This window comes from Podarcis cretensis, assembly GCF_951804945.1.
Source record: "Podarcis cretensis genome assembly, chromosome: 8".
NCBI classification, from domain to species: Eukaryota; Metazoa; Chordata; class Lepidosauria; order Squamata; family Lacertidae; genus Podarcis; species Podarcis cretensis.
The window spans coordinates 36,540,419-36,568,391 of NC_137177.1; the positions used below are offsets into that span (position 1 = coordinate 36,540,419).

A 27,973-nucleotide genomic window follows, 5' to 3' on the forward strand; every position below is an offset into this window, starting at 1 on the left:
AGTAAATCAATAAAAATACTTCACTAACTGAGGTTCTGCACCCCCTCTAACCTAAATCCTGGCTATGCCCATGATCCCATATCCTGATCCCTCAAAGTCTCAAAACTGTCCCCCACCACAGACACACACAATGACACCGTTTGTGTGTGTGTGTGTTTTAAAGATGCCTGCAAAAGTCATTGTCACCAGAAGCCGAACAGACGCCAGCAATGGGCTGTTAAATGCTGCAACACGGAGCCCACTCTGATAAATTGAAGTAATTGAAGAAAAATGCAAAACAGTCTGCAAATTGGTCAGACAGGAGACTAAAAGCTTCTCAAATCTGAGTGCTCACCTCTCAGCAGCACCTTCTCAAATGATTCTACCCATAATTTACAGGCTCTCCTCCCCCACCCCTCTTTTCCCTCTACAGGTAGTTTTTAAAGGGCATTCTAGTATTACTATGTGTGACATGCACAGTTGTGTCTGGGAAACAGCTGTCGAACTGTAATGCTAACAAACAATTTCACAGAAAATTCAGTTTGCAGAACAGGGAAATGTGACATGCAGCAGGGTCCAGGGCACTGTCCTCCAGTTCTCTCACTTGCCAATCAAGGCAAAAAAATAAAAATGGAAAGAGGCAGAACATAAGAAGAGCCTGCTGCATCAGGCCAGTGGCCCATCTAGTCCAGCATCCTCTTCTCACAGTGGCCAACTGGATGCCTGTGCAAAGCTTGCAAACAGGACACAAGCACAAGAGCTGCCTCCCCTCCTGTGGTTTCCAGCAACTGGTATTCAGAAGCACTGCTGCCTCCAGGTGTGGAAGATCATAGCCATAATGGCTAGTAGTCATTGACAGCATTGTTCTACTCCATGAATTTGTCCAATATTATTTAAAGCCATCCAAGTTGGTGGCCATCACTGCCTCCTGTGGCAGTGAGTTCCATAGCTTATCTGTGCACCTGCGGGAAGAAGGACCTTCTCTTACCTGCACTAAATCTTCCAACATTCAGCTTCATTGGACACCCCCAAGTTCTAGTACAGTGGTACCTCGGGTTAAGTACTTAATTCATTCCAGAGGTCCATTCTTAACCTGAAACTGTTCTTAACCTGAAGCACCACTTTAGCTAATGGGGCCGCCTCCTGCTGCTGCCGCGCCGCCGGAGGATTTCTGTTCTTATCCTGAAGCAAAGTTCTTAACCTGAAGCACTATTTCTGGGTTAGCGAAGTCTGTAACCTGAAGCGTATGTAACCTGAAGCGTATGTAACCCAAGTTACCACCGTATTAGAGCATGTGCAGAAAACTTTCCTGAGCACTCCTTGGCCTCTAGGGCCCCTCTAGAACCATCTTGTATGGCAAATCAGGTGGCTTGCTGGCCAATTTTAGGGGACATGGTGCAGGCAAGAGACAAACCAATGTGACCTTATGCACCCTCCTTCTGGTGTGGGCTAGAGCAGGCTTCTGACACTTCCTCTCAGGCTGTCATCCTGGTCATAGCTACTCAGGCAGGAGTAGGCTCCCCTGAATACAATGGGTGTTTTGCATCTGAGAGTTGGTGGTGATATAGAGGTTACAATGCTCTAAAAGGACCTGGGAGACCAGGGTTCAAATCCCCACTCAGCTCACCGGGTGACCTTGGGCCAGTCACTGCCTCTCAGCCAAACCTATCTCACAGGGTTGTGAGGATAAAATGGGGGTGAAGTCTGTAGGCTACCCCGAGGTCCTTGGAGGAAAGGTGGAATGTAAATACCGTATATACTTTCTTAAAATGCTTACAATTGCACTCTGACAGTCTAGAATGGCTGTGTGGAAAACCAGCAGTAAATGGAAGATGTCAGAGAACAAGAATGAATTCTTGTCTCTCCAGGCAAACCAGGAATCGCATCTAAAGGCTATTTTATTAAGATGCAGTTACTACACAAACACTTTCAAACGGAAATAAGAGAGAGAGAGAGATACTTACTCACTCCACATTGCCTCTAAGCTAAGATTGTAAGTTTGTTTAAATATTTATATGCCACATTCTCTGACATTCAAAGGTACTTGAAGCAACTTAACAAGAAAAAAAGCACAGAAGTAGCAAGGAAAAGCAAAGTCCAGATTTATGGCCTCAGGTTCAGGTAGCATTTTCAGCAGGAGAACAATTGCACAGTCAGAACTCAAGGCACTTATCCCAAGGACCAGATGAGGCATCTTAAAAGTAAAGTCCCATTCAAAATAACCAAATGCACAGAAATAGCATGGGGGACACCTGGCTTCACAGCAGTACTATGGGTCTTAGTAAGCCACAAGCTTAACATGAGTCAACTGTGTGATGCAGCAGCAAAAATCACTTATGCAATTCTAAGCTACAGCAACAGAAGTGTATTGTCCAGAACAAACAAAGTAATAGTACTTCTCTATTCTGCCTTGGTTGAATTGATGCTTTTGAATTATGGTGCTGGAGGAGACTCTTGAGAGTCCCATGGACTGCAAGAAGATCAAACCTATCCTTTCTGAAGGAAATCAGCCCTGAGTGCTCACTGGAAGGACAGATCCTGATGCTGAGGCTCCAGTAGTTTGGCCACCTCATGAGAAGAGAAGACTCCCTGGAAAAGACCCTGATGTTGGGGAAGATACAGGGCACAAGGAGAAGGGGACGACAGAGGACAAGATGGTTGGACAGTGTTCTCGAAGGTACCAGCATGAGTTTGACCAAACTGCAGGAGGCAGTGGAAGACAGGAGTGCTTGGCGTGCTCTGGTCCATGGGGTCATGAAGAGTCGGAAACAACTAAACGACTAAACAATAACATTCTGCCTTAGTCAGACCTCGTTTGGAGTACTGGGCACCACAGTTTTTAAACAACATTGACAAACTGGAACATATACAGATGAGGGTGGCCAAGATGATCAAGGGTCTGGAAACCTAGCCTGACGAGGAACAGTTGAGGGAGTTGGGTATGTTTAGACTGAGAGGTGATTCAGATATCTGAAGGTCTGTCACATGGAAGATGGAAGATGGAGAAAGCTTGTTTTCTGATGCTCCAGAGGGCCGGGTCTGAACCAATGGATTCAAATGACAACGATGAAGATTCCAGCTAAACATTAGGAAGAACTTTCTGATGGTAAGAGCTGTTCAACACCTCAGAATGTGATGGACTCTCCTTCATTGGTGGTGTCTAAGCAGAAGTTGGATGGCCATCTGTCAGGGATGCTTGAGTTTTGATTCTTGCCTTTCAGGGGGTTGGACTAGATGACCCTTTGTTTCCCTTCCAATTCTACAACTCTATTGCTCTAAAACCCCACACTGCAGCAGGGAAGGGCCATGTGTCAGCCAATCCAAGCTCCTCCTCAGCACTTGGGACTTCTTTGAGTCAATTTCCTTAGGCTCCTAGGGCTCAACAATACTGTATAGGCAACTATAAATCAGCTAGATGCAAAACCTGATGGGAGTTTGAGTCCCAAAACACCTGTAGAGCTACTACCGTAGGTCCCTACCCTGGAGGTTGAAGGCAGCTCAGCTGCTTTCTCCTTTCCAGATTGTGTCAGCTGACATCTCAAGGTGGCTCTCTCTTGAATGTGCCAATTATTACCCAGAATGGCTGATTTCAAGAGTAATTATCCCCATTATAAATTGAATCAGATAGTTTATAACAGCCATAAAACATACAACATGGCTTTAAAGGAAAAACTTCATTGGCTCCCCTGTGGTTTACAAGTAGTTTTCTTCCAATAAAAATGCAAACACGCACTTTTGTTGGGAAATGGCCATCAATAATCCCTTCCACAGACTTGTCTTTCTTTCCCAAACAGGCAGGTCCATTTCGTTTGAGGATCACACACGCGCAAACACCAGCTCCTTGGTTTCTCCAGATCTTCTTCCAAATATGCAGATCATCACAACAATATGCAATTCCAGCTTATTCCTGGTGCAAACTGTCATCATTTATATGGAAATACGTTCCCCACAAACTCACAGAAAGGGACTGTCATCCACACAAAAGTGACCTTAATATCACAGCAAAGGTGCATGTCATCCTGTCTGTCTCTGTGTGTGTTTGTGTGTGTGGTGTATCAAACTGACAAGCAAATGTTAAATCTAGTCAAACTGTCCTCAGAAATGGCCTATCCAGAAGGCACCGGGAATGCTTTCCAGCTGCATTTGCAACAAGGCACCAATGCTTTGCGATGATTAGTGCCCCGTCTTAAATGGAAGCGACCTTTTGTATTCTTTCTAATATGAAAGAAATGCTAAGTACCTGATGCCAGCTGCAGAGGAAAGGCAAGATCACAGCACTGCAAGCCAGAGGCAAGATGGCCTTTAAGGTCAGACACTTTAAGGAGAGAATTAATGTGTTTGCAACAGACGAGAGATCTCTGTAGCCATTTCAAACAAAGCAACTTCTTGAAGGAGAACGAGGCTCTCTCAAAGGCATCTGCAGCTCCAGGTTCAAGAAGAAGTTGACTGAGATTCATATCCTCATTACCAGGGGCCTGTTAGGCACCCAGCCCCATCACACAAGTTTTGAAGAACAGCCCAAGAGTAAGGAAAAATCCATCCTCCACAACAGCAGCAGCAAAAGGAGAAAATTACAAGGCACCTGGTGTTGTCCTAGTTATCCATTCACAACCATGAGTTGAAGGAATGGTGTTAATTTGAGGGTTTAGTAGTATGGAATTAGGATTACAGTGGTACCTTGATGTATGAACGCTGCAAACCCAGAAGTAGGTGTTTTGGTTTGTGAACTTTGCCTTGGAAGCAGAACATGTTTCGCTTCCTGTTGAGTGTGTTCCATTTGTAAATTGAGTCCCCCACTGCTATGGGAAAGCACGCCTTGGTTTAAGAATGCTATGATTTAGAACAGACTTCTGGAATGGATTAAGTTCGTAAACCAAGGTACCACTGTATTGGTGGGTGCTATACCACAAGAGACAAGAGCAAGGATCTTCCTCTGGAAAACACGGGTTATGTACACGCTAGCAATTGAAAATGCAGCATCTGTCCCCGTCCCCCCCCCCCCCCCGCATTTCAAGTAGCATTGTTGTACATGCTTGGTTTCTCAGTGTCTGTAATCCTGTCAATTCATGAAATTGTCATCTGAGCATGTGAAATAGCTATTGGTGGTGGTGGGAATTCTACATGTTAATCAATGATTTATCATTGCCAACTGATTCCAAATGGTTTCCCTGAACTGGCAAGTGTGAGTGTCTTATTAGTGTTGTTGTTATGCCGATGCCCCTATTCCACACATGCACAAAGGAGGGCAAAGCACAGGAAGTGGCCTTGATTGCAGATTTAAGCTTGAAAGCTTGTGGGCAAGTGTATCCAAGACAAGATGAAGAGTTGCTGAAAAAGTTGCTCTGTGGGCTGGGAAGGAACTTAACACAAGTGCAGGATTTTCCCCATGGCTCGCAGAAGCAAATGAGACAAAATATCAAACATTGAGAATGGTGCGACAGAGAAAGAATGTTGCAAGTTTGCACCATCAACAATGACATTTTCTTACTATATATTCTCTGATACAACAGAGCAGATTGTGAAAACACTCCAGAGCTGGCTAACTTGTGCTCCTTCAGGTGTGGCTTGACTCCAAATTTCTTCACCCTGGCCAATGGCCATGCTGGTTTGGGCTGCTGGCAGTTGGAGTCCAACCACATTTGGAGGGCTGCAGGTTCTCCATCCCTGGCCTAGTCCCCTGAAAGGAGAACAACAGCTGAACATTTTAAGAAAGGTCTGAGGAAAACCTCTTCAGTTTGCCCTGCACCTGAACACAATGGCAATGTGACTGGGGCACATAGCTGCTTCCTGAGTTACATCATTGGGGCCCATCTAGCTCAGTATTGTCCAAACTGACTGGCGCTGACTCTCCAGGGTCTCAGATGGGAACATGGGGCCTTTTATTACATGGAAAGCAGTGGCTCTGCTCCTGAGCTACCACTGAGTAAGAAGAGAACCTGGGACTCTTCCCTGCAGTAGATGAGAAAAGCCACTCAAGTTCCCAAAGCTAGATTTGGATTTGGTTGGGAAACCAGAACATTGCAGGAATGTTGTTTAAAGGCATGATGAAATGGTGGCAGAACACATCAGCCAAAACCATCATTCCCACAAGTGTTGTGTTTTCTCTCCAGCCATGTCTTAGCTGTTGTTGTTGGCAGAGAGGGGGAAAGAAAGAGAGGGGACATTTGGGATGAGGAAAAGAGCAGCAGCAACAACAACAACATATTCCTGGAGTAAAAGGAAGATTTAATTAGGTTGTGAGTCGCCTCCAAAAAAAGAGTACTAAAATTAAATGTGAATTCATAATGGACAGTATTATGGGTAATGAGATGCAAATTGGGCTGGGTTACAGCTTTTAGTGTGCAATTTGCTTTCCCTCTAATTGGGAGAAATGGATCTGGCCCCAGAAGCCAGGTACTCAAAATGTAAAACAGCCTCGTAGCAAGGAAAGGAGATGCTGCCACTCCAAAACCAAATAGCCAGAGCAACATGAATATTTCAATATGACAAAACAGAGCAAACACTAACTTTCTTTTAGCTGAACCTTCAGCCAAGCAAAACAGGCAACACACTCCAGTGCTGTGTGAACAGTGGACGAGGGTCCATCTAACATGGGGATCTGTTGGGAACAAAGCTGTCCAAGACCGTTTCCATTTGGGAATGTTTAACTTAGATCCTTCCTTCATAGGGCAAGTCTGCAGCTAAAGTCAGAAGGCTCAGGAACACAATGAACTCCCCAAGCCACACCTAGCATCTGTTTCGGGGTCAGATAAGTCACTGCAAGCGGTCATTGCCCCGCATATTGTGCAATTTAAAGTGAGCACTAGTCTTGCTGCGAGGCGCAGATATTCTTGGATCCTTCAACATCTATTGAACAACTGAAGTGGCAATTCTGGGAGCAGGCCCATGCAGCCTGGGGGGAGGAGACAGCAGCGTATGCTTGCCCCGGGCCTTGGAGGGCTAAGCTGACCAGGGGTCCTGCCAGGAGCCTGCTGGACTTACACTTGCCAAGTACAAGACTCCCACCCCAGGCCTCAGACAAGCTCTGCATGGGTCATTCTGGGAGTAAAACCTACTGAGCTCAATGAGATTGACTTTTAAGTAAGCATGCACAGGGATTACACTATGAATTTTGTTTATTTCTATGAGTTGATCTATGGCCAGTATCTCTGTTTTTAGTAAGTGTACACTTGTTTCTTTAATCCTGCCTTGCAAAACTTTTCTAGAAATATCTCTTTCCTCCCATTAGCAATCAACAGGGGATTTAAGAGAGTTGCACTGTCCATGCAGGAACAAACTGTCAAAACGCATTTCATGCACCACATAGTTAAACTATGGAACTCACTTCCACAGGAGGCAGTGATGGCAACGAATGTGAATGGCTTTAAAAGAAGACTAGACAAATTCATGGGGAATGAGGTTATCAATGGCTCCTATCCATGATGGCAATATACAACCTCCAGTGTCAGATGCAGCAATGCTTCTGAATACTAGTTACTGCCGACCATAGGAGGAGAGAGTGCTCTTGTGCTCAGGTCCTGCTTGGGAGGTCCTCACTGAGGTCTCTGGCTGACCATGGTGAGAACAAGATGCTGGGCTAGATGGGGCCCCAGGCCTGATCAGCAGGCTCTTCTTACAGCCTTATGTTATGTTCTTAATGGGAAGAGTCACATTAAAAATTGTGCTGAACATCACACAAGGTTTGGGATGTCCTCCAGAAACATGCTTGCACCACATGCTTTTCCCCCAGTGGCCACTGAGCCTGGCACACCTAAGCTTTTTGCCTCCTCAAAAGGCAAGCTCCAAGTTTTACATAAGCCTTAACATCATCAAGCCCCAAAGAGCAGGACATATTTAACAGTGGACCCAGAATACACCTGCTCTTTGTAATAAGGGGACTTTGGAACACAGCAGTGCCTGAGAATATCCCGATCAGCCAGGGAAGCAGAGGCAGCCATGAAGTTCACTGTGTGACCTTGGGTCACTCCCTGTCTCTCAGCCTAACCTACCCCATAAGGTTGCTGTGAGGATTAAATGGGGAGAGGGAGAGGTATGCCACCTTGAGCTCCTTGAAGGAAAGATGGAATACGAGTGTAATAAACATACAGGAAAGAGAGAGATGGAAGAATTCAGGTGCTTTCTCTTTGCTTTAAGAGAAATAATTAAAAACAAAGGTTGTCAAACGTTTTAAACATTAAAAAATGGGGTAAGATCTTGCCATTTAATGTACAAAGCCAGCCCCTCTTTTTGAGGACACCAGAGTCACCTTTCATTTTTATTTCCTGGCACAGCAGGAAGAACGAAACAGCCTCCCCAAAAGAAGGAACAGCAGCAAGAAAGTCGCCTTTAGTCTCAGACCCCATCAATTAAAACTTGTTCCCACCAATCAATTCAACCTTTAATTCAACCTTTAAACGACTGCATACCAACCTCAGCCCTGCAAACAACAAGGCCTGAGGGGCATGTACACTGTGGGCTTTGTCTTTATGTGCCTTGAACAAAAGACCTTGGAAGAGGAAAACTAAAGAGTAGTGGGGAACATGGAAAACTCCAAGTCATTCTTAGCAAAATATCCTCAGGACACTCGAGAGAGAGCTGAAATCACAGCCTGGATTTATTGCTTTGGCACTGATCGATTACATGAAAGCATTAGGTAGATAAAGAAATTGATTATTCAATAAATCACTGCATGCCCCATGAAAGCAGAGGGTATTTTTTTTAAATAGGCAGGGGCCAGAGAAATACAAATCTGTAGTGGGCAGGCAAGAAACTCTCCAGCATGGAAGGTGAACGGTGGCCCATCACTTCCCACATGTGTAAAGAGGGAGCCATTATTTCGAATCTTAACACATCTTAACAAGTAACCTTGAAGAAGCTACAATTGGTAAGGGAAAGAGAGAGAGAGAGAAGTGCTTTGCATGTTCACTTGAGTGCTAACCCCCAGAAAGACATGTGGGCCACACTGGGTGACCTCAGTCAGAAATTCTCAAATAAAAGGCTTTGAATAAAAGCCCAGATTTCTCCCAGAGGATTGCTGCTCCTTGATATGTGACTAATTGCTGGGGGGGGGGGGGTGCTGCAAGTGGTGGGAATGTGCCCCCAACTCAGAAACTTGGGAACAGGCACCTTCCACATGACACACCTAGGACAATTTTTAAAAATCTAATTAAAGTAGATAAGAGATAGCTACGGCCAACTCTTATGCTACCCCTATTGCTACCCAGCTTATAGCCAGCAGAGCCCCAGATCTTTTCATCCTCCTGGCCTCTCCATCTCCTGGCTTTGCACTTTTTTTTTTTTTTAATGAGGAGGATGAAGTTGTGAATGTGCTGCTGGAGAGATTCCACCCAATTCCTTTGCCCAGCGAGAGCCAGGACAGAAGCCTCTAGGAAGTGATGCCCTGCATGTTATTGAGTAAGAAAATAGGCTGCAGGGGAAAGCATTGGGGCACAAATCCAAGCCAAGCCAAGTCAAGGTAGGATGCTAGCATAGGAGCCAACTCCCAGGGGCCAAAAAATATTTGAGGGGGCCGGGCCACCACAAAGTTGATTGGTATTCCCATTCAAATGGTGTGTTTGCACTGCGTCACATGATCAATTATGCAGGGCAGGACTTACCTGGGCCCCCACAATATTTTATTCAAGTTGACACCCCTGAATACTAGGGCGGGGGGGAGCCCTGCAGCAGCTGTATCACCACCAAGATCTGCATCCTGTTCTCACAGTGGTCAACCAATGTTCAGGATCTGAGCACAATAATATACCTGGCATCACCTGAGATTCCTAGCAACCAGTATTACTGCTTCCAACAGTGAAGGCTGAGCATAGCAATGGTAGCTAGCAGCCTCTGAGAATCCTCACTAATTTGTCTCATCCTCTTTTGAAATCATCCAAGTTGGTGGCCATCATGATAGCTTGTGGGGGGCCGACTCCATAGTTTAGCTGTTCTTTTACCTGTCCTGAACCTCCTAACTTTCAGCTTCCTTGGATGACCCCACTGAGTTCTAGCATTATGAGCGAGGCCTATCCACTTTTGCTAGCAAATGCTAGAGAAATGAATGAATAAATGATAGGGGCGGCAATTCTACCAGGAACATCTACAGAGGAAATCTCTTGCCAAGGGACATGACTTCCTGGGGGACTGTCTTTGATTTTACTCAGAGTAACAGCAATTCATATTATATGCTGAAGCTGCAGGCCTGGCCTTGCTTGCCTTGCTGGCTTCAGTAATGGCAGAAAGCATCTACAAAGCGACAGCAGCGGTGACTCTGGCCTGGGACTCAGGGCCCCGGTCTCTTGTCTCTGAGCCACAGGGCTTTTTCCAGCTTCCCTGGTGAGCTCAAGTTCCTCAGCTGCACTTTTCAACTTCCCAAAAGAAGCCTAAGAAATCAGGGCTGAAAATATCCCCCGCAATGGGTCACCAAGACCTGGTATGCCAACGGTTTCATTTATTTATCTGAAGTGCTAAAATCTCCTAGCTTTCATCTCAAAGCAGTAATCAGAGAGGGGCAACACCACCCCCTATATTTAGAACACTCCGTTGTGTTTTCATCAGCTTCAGATGCAGAAAGTCATGACTTTTTTATGTAATGCATCTGAAATATTCTACAAACGCTGGAAGAACCTGTCTGCCTCCCTCCCTCCCAGTCTCCCCTACATCCCCTTCTCAACCCTGTGCTCACATGTTCTCTGCTGCCCCCCCCTGCCCTGCCCCCATTTTGCTTCTCTCATCCAAATCTGCTTCCAGACCTCTTCCTACCAAGCTGTTCCCAAGGGGCAGCCAGGTCCTCCTTTATCCATCATAAAAAGACAACTACTTCTGCAAAGCCCTTCCCAACTCCCAGTGTCCCACCTATTTGCTGTGGATTGTAACCCTTCCTTTGTGGCAGCAGAGACTGAGTCGCGCCTAGAGTCCTCAGCACAAAACAAAATAGCAGCAGCATGGAATGGCATTGCCGTGGTTGCACACGTACCATCTTCCCCCTGAAGCAGTCCACTGAGCTCATCCTGGGGGCAGAATTAGGGCCAGAGTCACAGCTGCAGGCATGGAAGATTAAGGCATTTGCAGGGTGGAAGGGTTAATGCACCTCTAGGCCTGCAGATACACCACACTTTTGTAATCTCCCCTCATCCAAGTGGAGAAGCAAGCAGGACAGCATCTTTAAAACTTGGAGGAGGCATGTTTCCTGAGTGCAAGGGAGAATGACAGACTTCGGAGAGGACAAATCAGCCTATTTTTGTTTCATGGCAGCTTTGCACAGACTGAGGTCTTAGGTCTGTTCTGTACCACTTTTGCAAATTTTTAAAAATGCTCGTTTTATATGGATTTTATCCTCATACTTTGAGGTTTTTTCTATAATCAAGCGGCATATAAATGTTATGAAATAAAATGAATAAATGCTTCCACTGATGTATTTCATTATGCTCTTCAATGCATTTCCCCTTCCAAAAAAAAAAAAACAATTCTTTTTTATACACTTCTATATAAAACATGCATTTCCCCCCTATTTTTGGAAACAAAATTGCATTGCAAAATTCAGAGAAATGCACAATCCAGTTGATACCTGTATCCCACATAAGGGTGGGGCCAGCAATTCAGCCTTCTTGCACAGAGAAAGCCTTTTCTGCTCCCCCCCCCACCCCCGCACTGCCGTTCAATGATTTACAGCTGCTTCTATATTCCTGATATGGCACAGCAAAAACAAAAACCAAGAAACCATTTGCCAACCCAGAGGCGGGGGTATGGTGGGGAGGAAATACTCTGAGCATAAAATGCAGTTTTGCATTTTTAAAAAATCACTTAAATAATAGCACCGTCACAACTAGAGGGATAAAATGGAGCTGGTAGCTGCTGCCCTTATGCTCAACAAATTTACTTGGGAATAAGCTCTGTTCGGTTGCACAAAAGGACAATATATAAATATCTATATTTAAGTGGAAGTAATAAAAGGGGGGGCCCTCCTACTGCAGTGCCTGGAAACATTACATAAGCCCACTTCCTCCAAGAAGCTCCTCCGGCATGGCCAGGTGGTGGGATTTAAAATAACTCCCACGACTGCTTTCCCAAGTACTCTAAATTCACTGCAGAATAGTAGCAGGCGAGTCTGATGCCAGGTCCCAGCAGACCTCCCTAACTCAGCTAAGCTCGTGGCTTATTCCATATTTTATTTACTGTTTTATTGCAAGAGACAAAAATGACAGCCGTCTATTTATTAAGTGGGAAAACACACAGTCTACATCGGGCATTTCTTTTCGCATCGTGTTCCATTTTGGGTGCTTTTGAAACAGGCTGCTTTGGCCCTCTCTCAAACCTGTTGCTTTGAAATTCCCCCCACCCCACCCCATATATTGGGTCCCCAATGTTCAGCCACAGGGGCTTTACCTGGTGCACAGAGCAGCATTCCCACCCCTCCACCTCATTGAAAACCCCTCCACCTCATTCCAGAGCAACAGGGAACTCAAGCGGCCCTGAGCGGCAGCTGCCCACTGCTATTCCCAAGAGGGATTTGGTCTCTGTGAAAGTTGTGTTGATGACAGCAGGATCTGGGAATGAAGAGAGCCCCGCAGGCAATAAAGTCCCACCCTACAGGAAGCTCCAAAACGTGTTATTTATAAAAACATATTTGTAGCAACTTTCAGCTCAAAAAAGAACCTGCGAGATGGCTTACAACAATGGGATAACTACCCAGTTAAAAAGAGCATTCAAAGCCCAGAGCCAAACAAAATCAGCCCCATAACAAGACAAAATTTACATACATGAAAAAACTGGAACATAAATGTATCCATCCCCTGCCTAAAAGACAACAGAGAATGGGTCAGTCTAAGCACCCTGGGGTAGGGCACAGTGGTGGAGGGAGTTGTCTAATTCTGGTAAGGTAAAGGGACCCTGACCATTAGGTCCATTCATGACGGACTCTGGGGTTGCGGCGCTCATCTCGCTTTATTGGTCAAGGGAGCCGGCGTACAGCTTCTGGGTCATGTGGCCAGCATGACTAAGCTGCTTCTGGTGAACCAGAGCAGCGCACAGAAACAATTCTGGTACTGCCACCCAAATAGCCCTACCCCAACCACTGCCCTTGAAGGATAGCTCTGTTGGTAGAGCATGAGACTCCTAATCTCAGGGCCATGGGTTTGAAGCCCCACATTGAGCAAAAGATTCCTGCATTGCAGGGGGTTGGACTGGATGATCCTTGTGGTCCCTTCCAACTCTATGATTCTATGATGCACAACAAGCCTCAGATGACCACAGCTGAGAGGCAAGTTCATGTGGGAAGTGAAGAAGCAGCCCAAAACCCTCAGTTGGGTGATTGGTTAACCACATTCTGATTTTCATTATTGTTCATTTTATTTTAGAAAAACAGGCTTCTGGATCTCAGGGTTTCAGATAACTCTTTGGAAACCATTCAGACCAAATCTCTAGCTGCCAGCCTCTCAATAGCCTGACTGTTCAAAGTTTACCCCTGTCCAGACCTGAAGCCTGAGGTCTCCTCAGAGAAAGAGCGCGAGGAGCAGAACCCTCCAGCAGATCTCTAAGCCCAGTGATGCTGAGGAACCATCAGACTTGGACATTCTTGACACCAGCTGCCTGGATTAAATAGTGATACCTCCAAACCAGGATTGCAAGCATGGATCAGGTATGACTGTGGAAGATCAGGAAAAGCATGGCCAGATTTATAATGGTGCAAATGCTACAATTGTACCAGGTACAATTGTAATGGCCCATGCCTACAAGGGGGCCTAGACTCTTGAGCTTTCATGGGGGGGGGGGAGCCTCTCCCCATACTAGAAGGAAAGTTATGAAGCAAAATGTGCAGGCACCCCCCTAAGCAATTTGGGTGAGATAAGCCAGCCTGGCTGCTCCTGTTGAGTTTTTATGAGTGAAGTCAGAACTGTGATTGATGAATGAGATATTTTGGACACCAGGCGATAGGAATTCCTGTGGTCCTAAAGAGCTACTGCTTTCCTTTCCCCTATAAAATTAAAAGAGCAAAAAAAATAAAAGTAAATAAATAATCTGCAAAATGTGCAACATGCGAGCTGTACCTAGTTTCTCTCACCAGTTACATTATTATTCTTTTTTATCAGTAAGGAAAAGAGGGAAAACATTTTTTTGGGGGTGGAAACACATGAAAACAAAAGCAGTTGCCAGTGGCATGGAAGCACATTAAAACCTTTTGCCAACAAGATAATGATGATGATTACGATGATGACTGCAAAAGTATCATGGAGAAGTGTGACATTATGCAATTCCTATTTAAGCGTATCCTGTGGACGCTCTGCTCTTTTGGCTTTCCCTGCCTGTCTCTCCAAGGATACACCAGAAATCCTGCTGGCTCAGTAGACTCCAGATGGTGAAAGAGGGTGGAAGTTCACCACACCTCTTAAAAGCAACAAGAAGAATCATTCAGCAACTGCAAAGGGAATCTGGCAGGTAAAGGTAGGAGGGTGGAAATCAGGACACATGTTAAGCGTCCTCAAAGCACAGCGCCCTCTGCTGACCATCCACACCTGAAGCACCAGCTGCCATTCAAACACCTGCGGTGGTGTCTGCAACAGATCGACCCCCTCTCATTTGACATTATTAACACAACGGGAGCTTAAGAGCTGTCATGTGAAAAGGGCAAGAGTCACCCTGCCAGGTGGACAACAGAAGGATTTTGTCAAATTAAGGAGAGTTATTGTAGAACCACGTCCTCGGGAGCAAAACGCACACACAACAAATGCAAATGAATTCAAGGCGCAAAGTGAAAGAGCAATATGGTTTTCCTGTTGTATGAAAAACAGGATAAGTTTGCCAGAAGATTAGAAATGACGTCTGCATCTGTGCAAAGAAACAGTCCTGGGTCTTTTTGCTCTCCTTACAAATGCAACAGCCAGTTTATGGCGTTTGAGTTGGGCATGAAGCACATTTGGAAAAAGCAGCCAAAGCATTAATGTCTTTCATTTTTATCAGTCCATGCAAGTGTGTCCTCTAACACATTTTCATCACTTGGGGTGGGTTGCGCTTGCAACAATTAAATTTTAAGACCACCCTAACGATATCACAGCCCACGACACAATAGAGGGTGGCCGACAGAGAAAGCCGCCTGACTCTCCCACTGTGCTCCTGGCTGTGAGCTTCGCAAACCCTACGTCAACCACAGCCCTGTTTCCTGCACTGCTGCCAAACCTTAATATCCACGTAGATGGTTCTCAAGAGAGCAGGGATTAAGTAATTAGATTTGCCTGCCACAAAGAAGCAACAATGACACTCTCGCTCGAAATTCATCTTACAGTTTTCACCCCAGCAGCCTCATTCTCACCTCACAGAAATCACCAAATGACTGTGTGACCTGAAATTAAAAACCCATTTTGGGATCAGGTTTGAGCAAAAAAAAAAAGGGGGGGAGGGGAGGCAGTTTTGGAAGTATCTCCCCCCCCCCCCCCCCCGAGAATTAACCATTCTCGTTTCTTATGAAAATACAGTGTTTCAAAAATGTCAGAGCTGCCTCTAGGTCCCAGCTCACAGAGGACCAACGCTAGGCTGTCGTAATGTACAAAAGTCTTTATTGAAGTTCAATTTCCATTTCAAAGCCGCAGCGTGCAGCCCTACATCTTAAACCCTAGATCGGCGAAGTCCCGTCTGAGTCTCCTCCCCTCTGACACCAGTTTAAGATCCTAGCCCTGCTCCACCGTTTCCGCTGCTCTCTCCTCTTCTGGGTCCTCCTGACCGCTGGGGCATTGCCCTTTCTGGACTCTTCCGACGCTGAGTCGCTTAGCTCCTCCCCCTGCCTCCTGCGGGCTTTAGGACCCAGTTCCCAATCCTCATTCTCTGCTGTCCCACGCTCCTGTACATTTGAACTTGCCTCTCGCGCCAACCCAGTGACCTTTCTCCTAACCGTTACACTACTTCGGTCACTGGCCGGATCTGACCTCCCCTCCGTTGTCCGACTTTCTGATGGAGGCATGGTCAGCCCTGCCTCATCTTCTCTCCCTGGTGGGGAATGCACTGGCCCCGATCCTTGGGACTCTTCCCCCCCACTCTGCTCTGGTGGGGAAGCTGGTCCTGATTTCCAACTACTGCTCTGGGAGTCCCTGCTGCCCCCTTGCTCCTGGGGCGTTCCCCTTGGGAACCCCCTACCCCTGGCCACTGGTGCCCCCTTCCTTCTGTGAATCTTCTGATTCGCTGGAGAGGCTCATGGAATCCCTCGGTCCACTGTCCTCTTCTCCTATGCTCCCCTCGGATTCTTCCCCTTCGCTCTCCATCTCCTCTCTTCCCTGTGCCTCTGCTCCTGAGCCCCTGACACATGATATGAAATCAATCCTCAAAAAAAGCATCAACAGGAGAAGGGGAGATGGAGGATGCAGTTTCTCCTTCTGCAAAGGGGACAGATGGCTTCCATCCTCACTCTACACCGGCAGGTAAAATTCCATTATGCGCCAAGAGCATCGTCCCAATTTTGCATTTGCACACTATAGAGCCCAGAAATTTAACAGCGACACAGCATTTACATGCATGTCACTAAATGATCCTTTGAGCTTTTCAAGTATGACATCCATGCACAGGAGAGAGAATTGGGGTGTGTGGGGTGAAGGCAAAGGCCGCTTCAGAGCCTGATTAAGCTAGGCTCTACACACAAACACACACACACACAGCCTGCTGCCACCAACAGCCTGAATCTATAGCCTGAAAAGTAGGGTGCAACTGTATTTTATTTTTATTTTATTTATTAAATTTATATACCACCCTTCATCAAAAGATCTCAGGGTGGTTCACAGAGCTGTAATAAAAAACAAGAAACAATAATAAATAAAACATTAATGCTGGTTAGAAAATGGGAGAATTTTAAAATAGGTAGATGGTTACATACACATACACACTGAGCTTATGGAAGCTTAAATCCACATCACAGAATTAAGTGAAGGGGAAGGGAGAGACAAGGAAAAAACCTAAATCCATATTATGCATGGATACACTTGGGCCTGCCTTAATCTTGGCTGTTGTATTCACAAAAGCAGCCTCTCATTGTTTGTTCGCTGTTTTGCTTCTGGAAGGGCTCTTTGTAATCTGCACCAGCAAGACCTAAATATCAGCATCTACATACAGATTTTATTTTTTATATTTTTTATTGGAAAGCAGACATGGCAAAGCATTGCAGCATTTTTTCCCTTTGACATGACAAAAAAAAAAAATCTGCTAGGCGTACATATGTCCTCCTAGTATTTTAAATACCATTCCGTCAAAAAAAAAGAGCTACTTCCCTCTCCTCTCCTCCCCCCCCCGGGGGGGGCATCAGGGAACTTTCAGACCTGGCCTGGTGCTGCATCTCTTCCTGTACGCTGGCCTGAATCTGAATGGACTTGCGTTTCACTCTGTTTGCTTCCCTCTCTTGTTTTAAAAGGATTTTTAAAGGCATTTGGAATTTCCGAGCTGGAAGGGACAGTTCCTCAAGCTAATGTTTTCTAACTTGGTCCTACCATTCCCAGGTGGTGAGAAGCCACTTGTCTGAAGCTATTTGCTTTGTGCGGGGAGAGTGTGCGAGGGCGGGGGGAGGAGGGGTGACATATTGATCTTCATTCAGTTTGTGTCTTCTCCAGTACGGCTAAGCTTTATTGTATCAACGGCCGTGGCTGCCGCCAGCGTGCCTCTCTCATTGTTTAACACTCGCCAAGACACAAACTTAGAGACAGGCGCTATGTCCCCAGCTGGCTGTGGTGACACATCCCATCACTGCTGCAGTTGGGCGGCTGGGGGGGGGGGAAGGCTAGGATCCAGACAGGAGATCCCAATCTTGCTTGCACACTGATGTAAAGTGATCAAGCCTCCCTGGCCCAGAGCCCTAATTCTGAGGAATTATCCTGACAAGATCACCCCTGATCTTGCAAACATCTCCGTACCGGTTTCACTTCGATAGCATCGATTTTCAATTACGCTTCCACAAATTGGGAGCCAAGTCGTCATCTTTCAAGGCATCGATCCAGGTTTACAGTGGGACAAATCTGGCATTGCCTCTGAGTGCTGACTGCAGCTCCTGAGATCAGTGTGGCAAGTACAAGTGAGCAAGCAGGTGGGTCGATCCGAGGTGTGTAGAATCAGGAGAGGCTCTGCACACAACCCCCAAGGAATGTGGAATGCTGCATTCTCACACACACTCGAAGGGGGAAGCATTACTCTCCAGGATCACTCATCTCCTGATACCCGGCAGAGTGTGGTCACATCAACACCCACACACCCACACACTTGTTGCACTCCTTAAAGGCTTGAGTGCACCAGCCACCTTCTAAATCACTTCTTCCAGCCACCCCACGAAACAAGATTTTCTCCAAGCTATTCATCACATCCAAGCCAAATAAAATAATATCTGACTCTTTCCTCCAGATTCTTTCTTTTCTCACAGAACAATACCAGACACAATTGAACACTGCAGTTTTCAATTGTGAAATTATTATTTAGAGGGGGGGGGGTTAGGTATCAGGGAAACACGGTTAAATCTCCCTGGAGGGGATGACTGGAAGCGATGTTTCTAAAAAGAAAAGCCAAACAGAATAATGAGTCCCAGGAATAAAAAGGCTACCCTCTCAAGGAAATGTAATTATGAATTGAATTTGTCCACAACACATTTCTGTAAAATAATCAATGAACTATTTTATTTTCGGCAGACTACAACCGCCCACATGCCTCCCTTCTGTGTTACTTGTATTTTATCCAAACAATTGATGGCACAACCTCCTTTCTCAGTCACAAATTAGCATAACTCATCTCTTATTTCAGCCTGTTTGTTTCGAAACCAGCATTGTGGCCTTTGTCCCAGCTGCCTCACAAGCCAAGAGCAAAAAAAAGAAGAAGCCCCTTTCTTGCTGGGCTTACGACGACAGTGTAGACAAAACACAAGATGCACCCTTTCCAACCGCCAATCTGCAAAATGCTAGGGTGAGGCGAGCTGTCAGTGCTTCTATGCAAAAAAATATATAATAATAATAAAAAAATATAGCAGAAGCTTGCTGTCTGTGGGAGAACACCAAGGCTGATGGTGGCTACATTTTGGCAAGGTGCCGGACAGCTATTGTGTTTTGGTCCAAACCAATTTTCCCATTCAAGTCCACAGTGCATGTAGGACGATGCAGAAGGGAGATGGATGCTTCACCTAGGAGCATCATCACACTCTGGAGAGATACCAGCCACCTGCAGAAACCCAAGGATCCATGGCAACGAGACACTCCTCTTGTGAGTCTAAGATTTCACCCAGATTTTGACTCTGTTGCCTCCCCTTTTAGCCTCTGCATATATTTGACCTCTTTCAACAAGGCGGAATATTAATTGATGCTTCAATCAGATGAGTGATTTGCCACAGCAATCAAATGTGACGTCCGAAGGCTTCTTGCAACTGGAGAGGCTTTCGCCGTCTCCTTTAGGGAAGCTTTTGCCATGTTTCTTGAGGTTTTGCGATGTCACAGGCTGCAAGGCAGCACAAGGGGGAGCAGAGACTTGCTGCTGCATCACTCAGCAAGGCTTTTAAACTTCAGATGAATGAAAGGCAGGCAAGAAATGCGATTTAACCATAAATGCCAAATGAATTTGCTTCATGGGGAGTCATTCACTCCAAAGAACAATACTTTGTTCAATTGCATTTGCAAACTTACCAGCAGCCACCTCACTTACACCAGCCAATATTCATGTAAGACAATTGGGCTGTTCCAGATTTACCCCCACGTTGCCTTTGAAATCCTAAATCCTGTGTCTGCAATTACATTTGCACCAGGCACAATAAATCGCACTCAAAGAAAGATTATGCTCAACGTTGCATGACATTTGCACGAGAAAACATGAAGATGTTCCAGTAAAAAAATCTCCCTCTGTTTGCATGCAATGCTGATTAAACCCAATGCTTATAACTCAAAAACGATGTAGAAAAGTACTGGAATTTTCTCTTTCAGTGAGAAATACCATGATTTCAGCAAAAACAGAACCACAGATCTCCCCACTCCAAGCCGTCTCTTTTTTCAGAATCACGCCTTGTTGTCATTTAACCAGGCTGTTCTATTTGAAATTCAACAACTTTCCTGATTTTTTAGAACTCAGTTTATTGTAAAACCTGATTTAAGTTGACACAAAAGGACAAAGAAATGAAATTAAGAAAGCAGGAAGGATGAAATTGTAGCATTCCTAAAAAGGAAAAATGACAGTTCAGCACGGGAAAGCTGTGTTGACTTTGATCTAAACCTGAAATTGCCGCAGTTGCTACAAATTCTCTTGTCTCTCTGGCTGTTCAGTTCTCTTCTTTTATGTGACATTTTTAGAAAAGAGATTTTTACATAGAAAAGCATTAAATCTAACCAACATCTTTCCTTTTTTTTTCCTTTTAAAAATTAAAACAGTTTTCTTCCACCAGCTTCCAGGGGAAAGCCTAGCCAAGCCAGATTTGAGAAGCAGAATTTAGAAAATTATTCTCCATCCTTGAAAATCAGTTATACAGAGAGCTCTGGAAAATAAACAATGGCTCAGACACACCTGAGTGGTCCTCTAGAAATAATCCATCCAAACAAGAAGGTAGAATCCACAGAATTTGCAAACTACAAGCTCTTCTCTGTTCTTTCTACAAATCCACCAGTGCCTTTTCACCTCAGAGAAAATTCCACACCACAGGAGGTGGAGTTCAGCTAGCTGGGCCAGCTCCCTCCCCTTTCAAATATCCAAAGGGGGCCATGTGCCCACTCTTGAATGACACAAACACAACAGTATATCAAGCATCCAAATTCCTTGGATTTATGTTCCAGCCATGTTTACAACCAAGGTTAAACCTGTATACTCTCAAATTGTCAATGAAAGCAACACAGCATGGTGCATGTTCAGATGAACAACCTCCCCCCTCCCACAGCCCAAATGCACATTCATTTTTGCAGTTAGCATACATTAAGCATCAAATAGGACCAATTTGCCTGAAGCATCCATAGCATGAGTACAAGAGCTCATAAAAGGCTGTTGACCTTCCAACCATCTTAGATATATTTTTATTTATTTATTAAATTGAGAAACATCACTGCATTATGAAGAGGCCCCTTAGGCCCACAGGGCAGCCTTCCTCAGGTGACATATATGCCAAGGCTCTCGGGGGCTCCTGTGATGTTTTCCCGCTCCCCAAGCTCATATTCAGCCATCCCAGGACAAAAACGGACCCATCAGGTGAAGCCAAACAGCAGGCACAGTTGCAATGGAACATCAAGTCCTGATGCCTACCCAAGCAGCTCAGTCTATGGGAGTGGGACTGAAAGAGGGTCCATGTTCGGGCACAACAGGGGCTACCCCATCCTCAAGGGATGGTGTGGACTGTGCACAAACCCACAGGCACTGCAGAGAGCTTGGCTGGAAAGACCACCTGTACTGGACCAGAAGCCAGATCTCACATTAGTTGGAAATCAGCCTGCTGGACAGACACTTGGAAAACAAGGGGGAAAATGGAGGGGAGGCATTCACCAGAATCCCACCTCAGATTGCCTCTCTGTCAAAGACACAAGCACTGGTGGGGTAGCTATTCTGGCTCCCTTCCCTGATGGAGGCAATTCAGCTGTTCCTGGGCCAGAAGAAAAAAGGAACTCTATAGCATGTGTGAGCCCAGAGGCAGCTGCTTCCAGGGGAGACAGGGGGTGGGGAGATACCCTTACAAATGCCACCGTGCTCTTAGGCAACTCCCCTTCTGTTCAGTGGGGCAGGAGTACTTCCCTAGGGACCACGTTCTATTAGCTGGGGAGAGTGTTGACCTCAGGAATCCTAAGGGCTGTCCTGGTATCAGAGCTGCCCCTTCCCTCTCTTCACCACACCATGCCAAGCAACAAAATCTCCTGCAAGAACTTCCAAAGACAAAGGGAACCACAACTGAACTATGCTGGAAAGGAGGCAGAAGAGAAGGCAGGGGAATGTTTTCTTTTAAATAAGGCACAAAAAAGATACTTTGACTTTTGGAATTCACTTTGCCACATGGCTAAAAATATACAGCTGTTCCTCTCTCCCACTCCTCTGAGCCCTGGGAGCAAGAAGAGAAAGCCTTGCGCCGGCTGGTGGAAAGCAAAGGCAAGAGACATCACCCTTGGCAGCAGCAACAAAATCTGGTACTATATTTGGGGGAAAGGAGTTGTCAAAATATTGGGGGAAGGGGGGAACCCTCCCCATTCAGAGGCAGAAACTGCTTGCTGGGGAAAAGCATCAAAATTTCAAACTCCACATTCGCACCTGGCTCCTGTACAGAGGGAAATGTAGCCGCCAGCGCCTGGCCCTCAGCATCCCCTTTAGCGCAGGATGTGCTGGACCAGAGCATCTCGGAGGCGAGGCTGCATCCTCCGTAGCATCTTCTCCAGCCAGCATCCTCTCTCTGCACAGATCAGAAAGCGCCTCGCGGGAGAAGCCAAACTTTGCTTCCTGCAAAAAGCTCCGTCTATATCGGCAACGAAAGGGGGAAAGGACGAGTGGTGGTGCGGGAGGGGCAAACTTCCCGTCGCCTGCTAGACGTCTATTGCAGAAGGGGACAAGCCAAAGTAAGGAGGAGGGAGGGAGAAGAGGCAAGAACCCACCCCCCCCTCCTCGAAGCCACCTCTGGCTCAGAGACAGAACCCCCGCCAGCAAAAGAACTCTGTTCTTTGCAGAAATATATATCTGTATCTCGACTCCGTCTTTAAAGTCTTGGGAGGGTCGTTTTCAAGGTCTTTTATTAAATAATCAATCAAGGTCGCCCCCCGCCCCTATTGCCAGCCAAACGCCCCAGAAAGCCCCAAACCCAATAAAATGGCCCAAAAGTGGAGTGACAACCCCCCTAAAGAAGAGATAGCATGATAGTGAGCCCTGACCACCCCCCCGCCCCGGTTTGTCGTCTCACCCACCGATGCGGATGACATGGGGCATCCCGTGGCAGGAGTGGAGCCAGACGAGCCCCAGGAAGAGTCCGGCGGCAGCGGCGGAGGCAGTGGAGGCGGCGGAGGAGCAGCGGCGTCGGTCCAGCGGCGGGAGGAGCGGGCGCGGGCGGCGGCAGCAGGTCAGCATCCTGGGCGGGCGGGCGAGCCAGCCAGCCAGCCGGGCTCCGGCTCCGGCGCCCGCTACACCTCCAGAGGCGGCGGCGGCAGCAGCGGGCGAGGCGGCGGCGGGGAGGGCGCCTCCCCCTCAGCCCGGGGCATCCTCCTGGCGGAGAGGATCGGCAGCTGGAGCCGGACCTCCGCGGCGGCGGGGACGTGCAGGAGGAGGACCCGGAGCCGCCGGAGCCGCCGCCGCCCCGCCACGCCCGCCGAGGCTCGGGCTCCCCCTACGCCCGGTGCGCGCTCGCCTGCCTGCCTCCTTCCTCCTCGCAAGTTCCCCCGACTGGCGCTGCCTCCCGCCGCCGCCGCCGCTCGCTCTGCCTGGCGCGGAGCTGTGCAGCCGCGTCCACACGGGGAGGGCGGGGGAGCGTGGAGGGGGCCTGCTGCTCCTGCCGCCGCTGCTGCGGGAGGATCGCGGCCGAGAGGTGCCGGGGCTCAAGCCTCGGAGCAAGGCACGCCCTCTGCCCGGCAAGCCCTGCCCCCGAGGCTCAAGCGGAGGGGGAAGGCACTCTGTACATGCTCGAGGGCATGCCGGCTAGGCGAAGAGAAGGAGGCAGTAGTTCCCGGTGCTGAAGGAGCTGTCCCCGGGCTGAAAATACTGGGCTACGTGAATAGAACCCGAAGCTGAAAACGGAGTGGTCTTTTTTGACCCAACTGGACTGCGGGGTTCTCCAGGCGCAAGCGAGCAATTCGCCCAGTCTCCGGGAGAGGGACCTCTGGGAAGCACGTGGCCCGAAAGGAGAGGAAGGGAGGGCCTCTGAACACGTGCAGAGTGCTTTTCTCCTCCTGGCTGAGGCCGCGGCCGCACCGACGGGGATCCCCTTTGGGTAGCCGCCGACCGCTAGGCGGGAGGAGAAGGGGGAGGAAAGGGGGAGGCAGCGGGGTTCACTGCAGCGGAACCTCCAGCTCTGGCCCTGCAGGCCTCGAAGGAGGGAGCCAGTTGGGAGCGGGGAGGGCCGAGGCGTGACTGTGGCGCCAGCCTTCCAGCTGGCGGAGGGGGAGAGACTGCGCAGCCCGAAGAGTTCGCGCAACTCACGCACACACCACCCAGGTGAAATGCGCGCGTTTCCAAAAACTTGGACGTGGGCAGCGGGGAGTTTTGCAGGAACAAGTGCTGAAAGGAAGAGCCCCCACCCCCTCGACCGAAGAGACTCTTCCTTAGGAAAGCTGGCAAATATCCAGCCATCTGTGAGCGTCAGGGCGTGGGGTGAGGGCCCCGAAAAGGGATAAGCTTTTCGGTGCGCTACATCAAGAGTGGAGAAAAGGAGGTCTGGGACGCGGGAGGCTCTGGTCCCTGCACTTCCCAGTGGTGGCTAAGTGAGGAGCACTGCTTGAGCCTCCGCTGAGATAAACTCCGTTCTCTCGGTCAAGGGGGGGGGGGAGGATCGTGGAATCAAAGCGTGCTTTGAGACCAGAAATATGTTCATTTCAAGAGGGGTGGAGGAGGTGCAACCCTTCGCAGTGAATAAATGTCTGGCATTCGATAAGTTGCTTGCGTGGCTGGAGGAAGGCAACTACCGCAGAGTAAGACCCACTGGCAGCCCTGCAGGGCTGTTGTGTTGCCCTTGGACAAGGAAGAGGGTGGGAGAAGCTTCTCCTGAGCGTCCCTCCTGCAGCACAGAACCCTGTGCAATGAATAAATGACTCCCGTTGGATAGGAGCATAGGAGATTGCCTTAGTACAAGGCAATTGTCAGACCGTTGCTCACCTTGCTCAGTACTGTCTACACTGGCTGGCAGCAGCTCTCCTGGGTTTGCAGCAGAGTTCTCTCCCAGCCCTACCTGGTGATGCCAGGGATTGAACCGTAGGACCTTCTGCGTGCAAGGCATATTCTCTACCACTGAGCCATGCCCTTTCCTTTTATGTGGTGGTGGTATGTTCGGCTGGAGGGAGGAGTTAATTCCCCATCAGACATCACCCAGCCTTGAAGGAGGTGACAGTGGAGTGCAAAAGTACCACCAGCTGGCCAGAGGTAGTTCCAAGAATGGCCTCCTCCCATACAGGCACTGTAGTAAACAAGCCTGTGCTGGAGCAGCAGAGAGTTTGGGGAATATGTGGGTGATTCTCTGCCTCCACGAAGAGGTCTTGCTGATCCTGCAGAGCTCGCCTTGGCATTCTCTCAGGGCCTCGCCTTCCAAGGCGAAGACACCAGCACATTTCATCCTCCGATTTGCTGTTGCAGAGTTCCAGCCGCAATCAAGAGTCGGGAGCAACTGGAAGCATCCTGAAATTGCTCAGCAACTGCAAAGTGAATAAATTTGTTCCAGGCAGGAAGAATCATTAAGTTAATCAGATGTGATCATTCTGCATGTTAAAGGGCAAGCGAACCCACCCACCTGCTCCCGGGGGAAGTCAGAAGGGTTGATTTGTTCACCGTGCAACGCGGATCCACAAAGGGTTTGGCGAGATGCCAGAGAGAAATATGCATGCTCACCTCACCTTCTCTGCTTGCATCCTCCCATCGCCGGGCTTCTAGGGGATGCTTGAAAGCTCATTAAAAGGGGGTGTGGGGTGGTTTGGAAAGAGGGGTCTCGGTCAGCGCTGCAAAGCTGCTTACCCTGTGTGGTCGCTTGTGCATTTCGAAGTTATCCTAAAACGGCTGGCTGTCCCCTTGCCCTCCACCCTGCCTTGCCTGATCAAAGAGCTTGAAGTGCATTACAAAATAAAATTAAACAATTTATGCCCAGCCAGTCAACAAGGTGCAGGGATAGGCTAACAGTAAGCACAGTCCCCTGTGCAGAGGCACACTCCCATGTGTGCTTTGGAGGAAGCTCACCCATGAAATGTCAAGGACACGCAAGTGAAAAATATAACTGTAGTTTGCAAAAATGAAAATAAAAAAAAAAGTTGAGCTCGCCTTTGAGTTAGCAAAAGGCATATGAGCAGTTCCTCCTAAGCAACAATGCAGCAGCAGCAGCAGCCAGGAGGTTGATGCCCTGGAACAAGTCCAGAACAGGACAAGCTGTGCTGCTATGAACCTTCTTAGGGAGATCATTTCAGGTTTTAGGAAAACCGTTTTTATCTTTTAAGTTTTTATTTCATTAAAAGCATTTCCGAACCTCTTCATATTTTTATAAAATCTTGAAATGGTGTATACTATATACAAAATAAAACAGCATCCTTTAAAACCAAATACAGACTAAAATAAATATTAAAACAATAAAACCAAAGGAGATAAAAGCCTGGGCAAAAATACAGGTCTTGACAAGATGTCTAAAGCAGCTGATGGTTGCTGCTCATGTCTAGCAGAGGTAAGGCGGGCACCCTACACAACAGGGGCAGCAGCAGGAAATGCCCATTTCAGGCTCACAACCCTGGGACATTGTGGTATGGCATGGTGCCCCCAATGTAATTTCCTCAGGGAACCTATGTGATTTTACAGGTCTTTACAGGGGTAGGCAGTCTTTCAGGTAACCTGGTTCAAAGTTCAGAGCTTTATACGATAGAAAAGTCCATCCCTGATGCTTGTCAGTCTCACTTCTTTAACTGTGCCCAGTAACTTGGGCCTCTCTTACTAAAAAATATACCAGGCAGACTAATTCCTGCCTGAATCCTTGGAAAGATGTGGCCAATCAGAGCTGGCAGTACCTGGCTATCAGGTCACCAGACCTTGAATTCAAAAAGTCTCAGACTTGTTAAGGACTGGGAGTGGAGACAGCAGACAGAGTCCATTATTATTATTATTATTATTATTATTATTATTATTATTATTATTATTATTGAATTCAGTAGCTGAGCCCATCACAAAAACTGTGTATTCACTGAAGCTGCACAGCATAAAATTCTCAGACAATTAGGCTGCTAGCCATTGGTTTTAAAGAAAGAAACCCTACTAACCTTGTCATTTTTTCCTAGTAACCTGGCAACCCTACAAGGTGGACAGAAGGTCCAGAACAACAGGACCTGGTTTTGCATGCTTTGCATGTGCTATGCATGTGCTCAAGGTTTCCTGTTCCCGACACAGTTCACACTGGGATGCTGCTCTTAATGCTTTGGTTTGCTTAGGGACATAAAACCATTTCATGTTCTTCTCACACCCGTGAGCAAAAAGAGCAGATTTATGGGGAGACTCAATCCTATTAATTTTAACGTTGGGCTTTTCGAGAACAAAGGGAAACTGCTTACAAGAGAGGACAAATGTTGAAACATTTTATTAATCTCTAGAGAGAAAGGAGTGGGGGGGATTGCTGATGGGACAGAGTATTTTCAAGTCCAAATCAAAACATGTTTGAAAGATGATCCACCCAGAAAGAGGTGTGAAATAAGCAATTTTGCCTCAGGGGCTTTTTAGTTTTCAGCAGTAATGAAGACAAAGGAAGGGCCTAGAAGGAAAAAAAAGTAAAGGGGGAGTGAGTAAAATGGTTGGTGGTTGAATTAGCCACAACTGCCTGCATTTTGTTTAAATTTATATGCATCAGGTATAATACAGCCACAATCAGTGTGAGTTATGAGGCCCTGTGTACACATTACAGAGATTCATGTGCCAGAGTTTCTAAATATGCCTGGGATTTGGCAAGTATAGATTCCTCGGTCTGGAGTGCCCTCTACTGAAATGTGCCCAAGTTCTTTATGTTTGATGGTTAGAAGCTTGATTGATGGGTTTGCTAAATTGAATTCACTCTATCGGGCTTCCCTCCCCAGACACACAAACACACACACCTCCTTTATAGTGCATTCTTCCAAGATTTTGTAAAAATATTAAAAAACTATGTCAACCTTCAGCTTCAAGCAGACAGCCTACACATATATAATGATTATTTAGAATGAAAGTTGCTTCAGTGTTGCTTGCAAATGGCGTCAAACAAAGGGGAAATGGTGGTGTCTGAAGGCCAGGAAACAACTCTTGCTCTCCTTTGCCTTGGTTCAGTTGACCACAAAACTACTCCGTACAATCCCATTCTTTTAACTGCTTCTTCCCTCCATCTCTCTCTTGCTGAGTTGACATAGATTGTAAGCCTCCTGACCAAAGGCACATGTGC

The 27,973-nt window shown here is 47.1% G+C and overlaps 1 protein-coding gene across 1 annotated transcript in view; it reads right to left on the minus strand.

Moving 5' to 3' along the window:
• Positions 1-22,992, minus strand: part of GRIK3 (glutamate ionotropic receptor kainate type subunit 3) — a 195,652-nt gene extending 172,660 nt beyond the window's left edge. Inside the window, exon 1 of the mRNA XM_079988378.1 lies at positions 22,806-22,992. Within this exon, the coding sequence (XP_079844504.1) occupies positions 22,806-22,965 (160 nt within the window). The 5' untranslated portion in view covers positions 22,966-22,992. The remainder of the gene's footprint in view (positions 1-22,805) is intronic.
• Between the last annotated feature and the right edge of the window lie 4,981 nt (positions 22,993-27,973).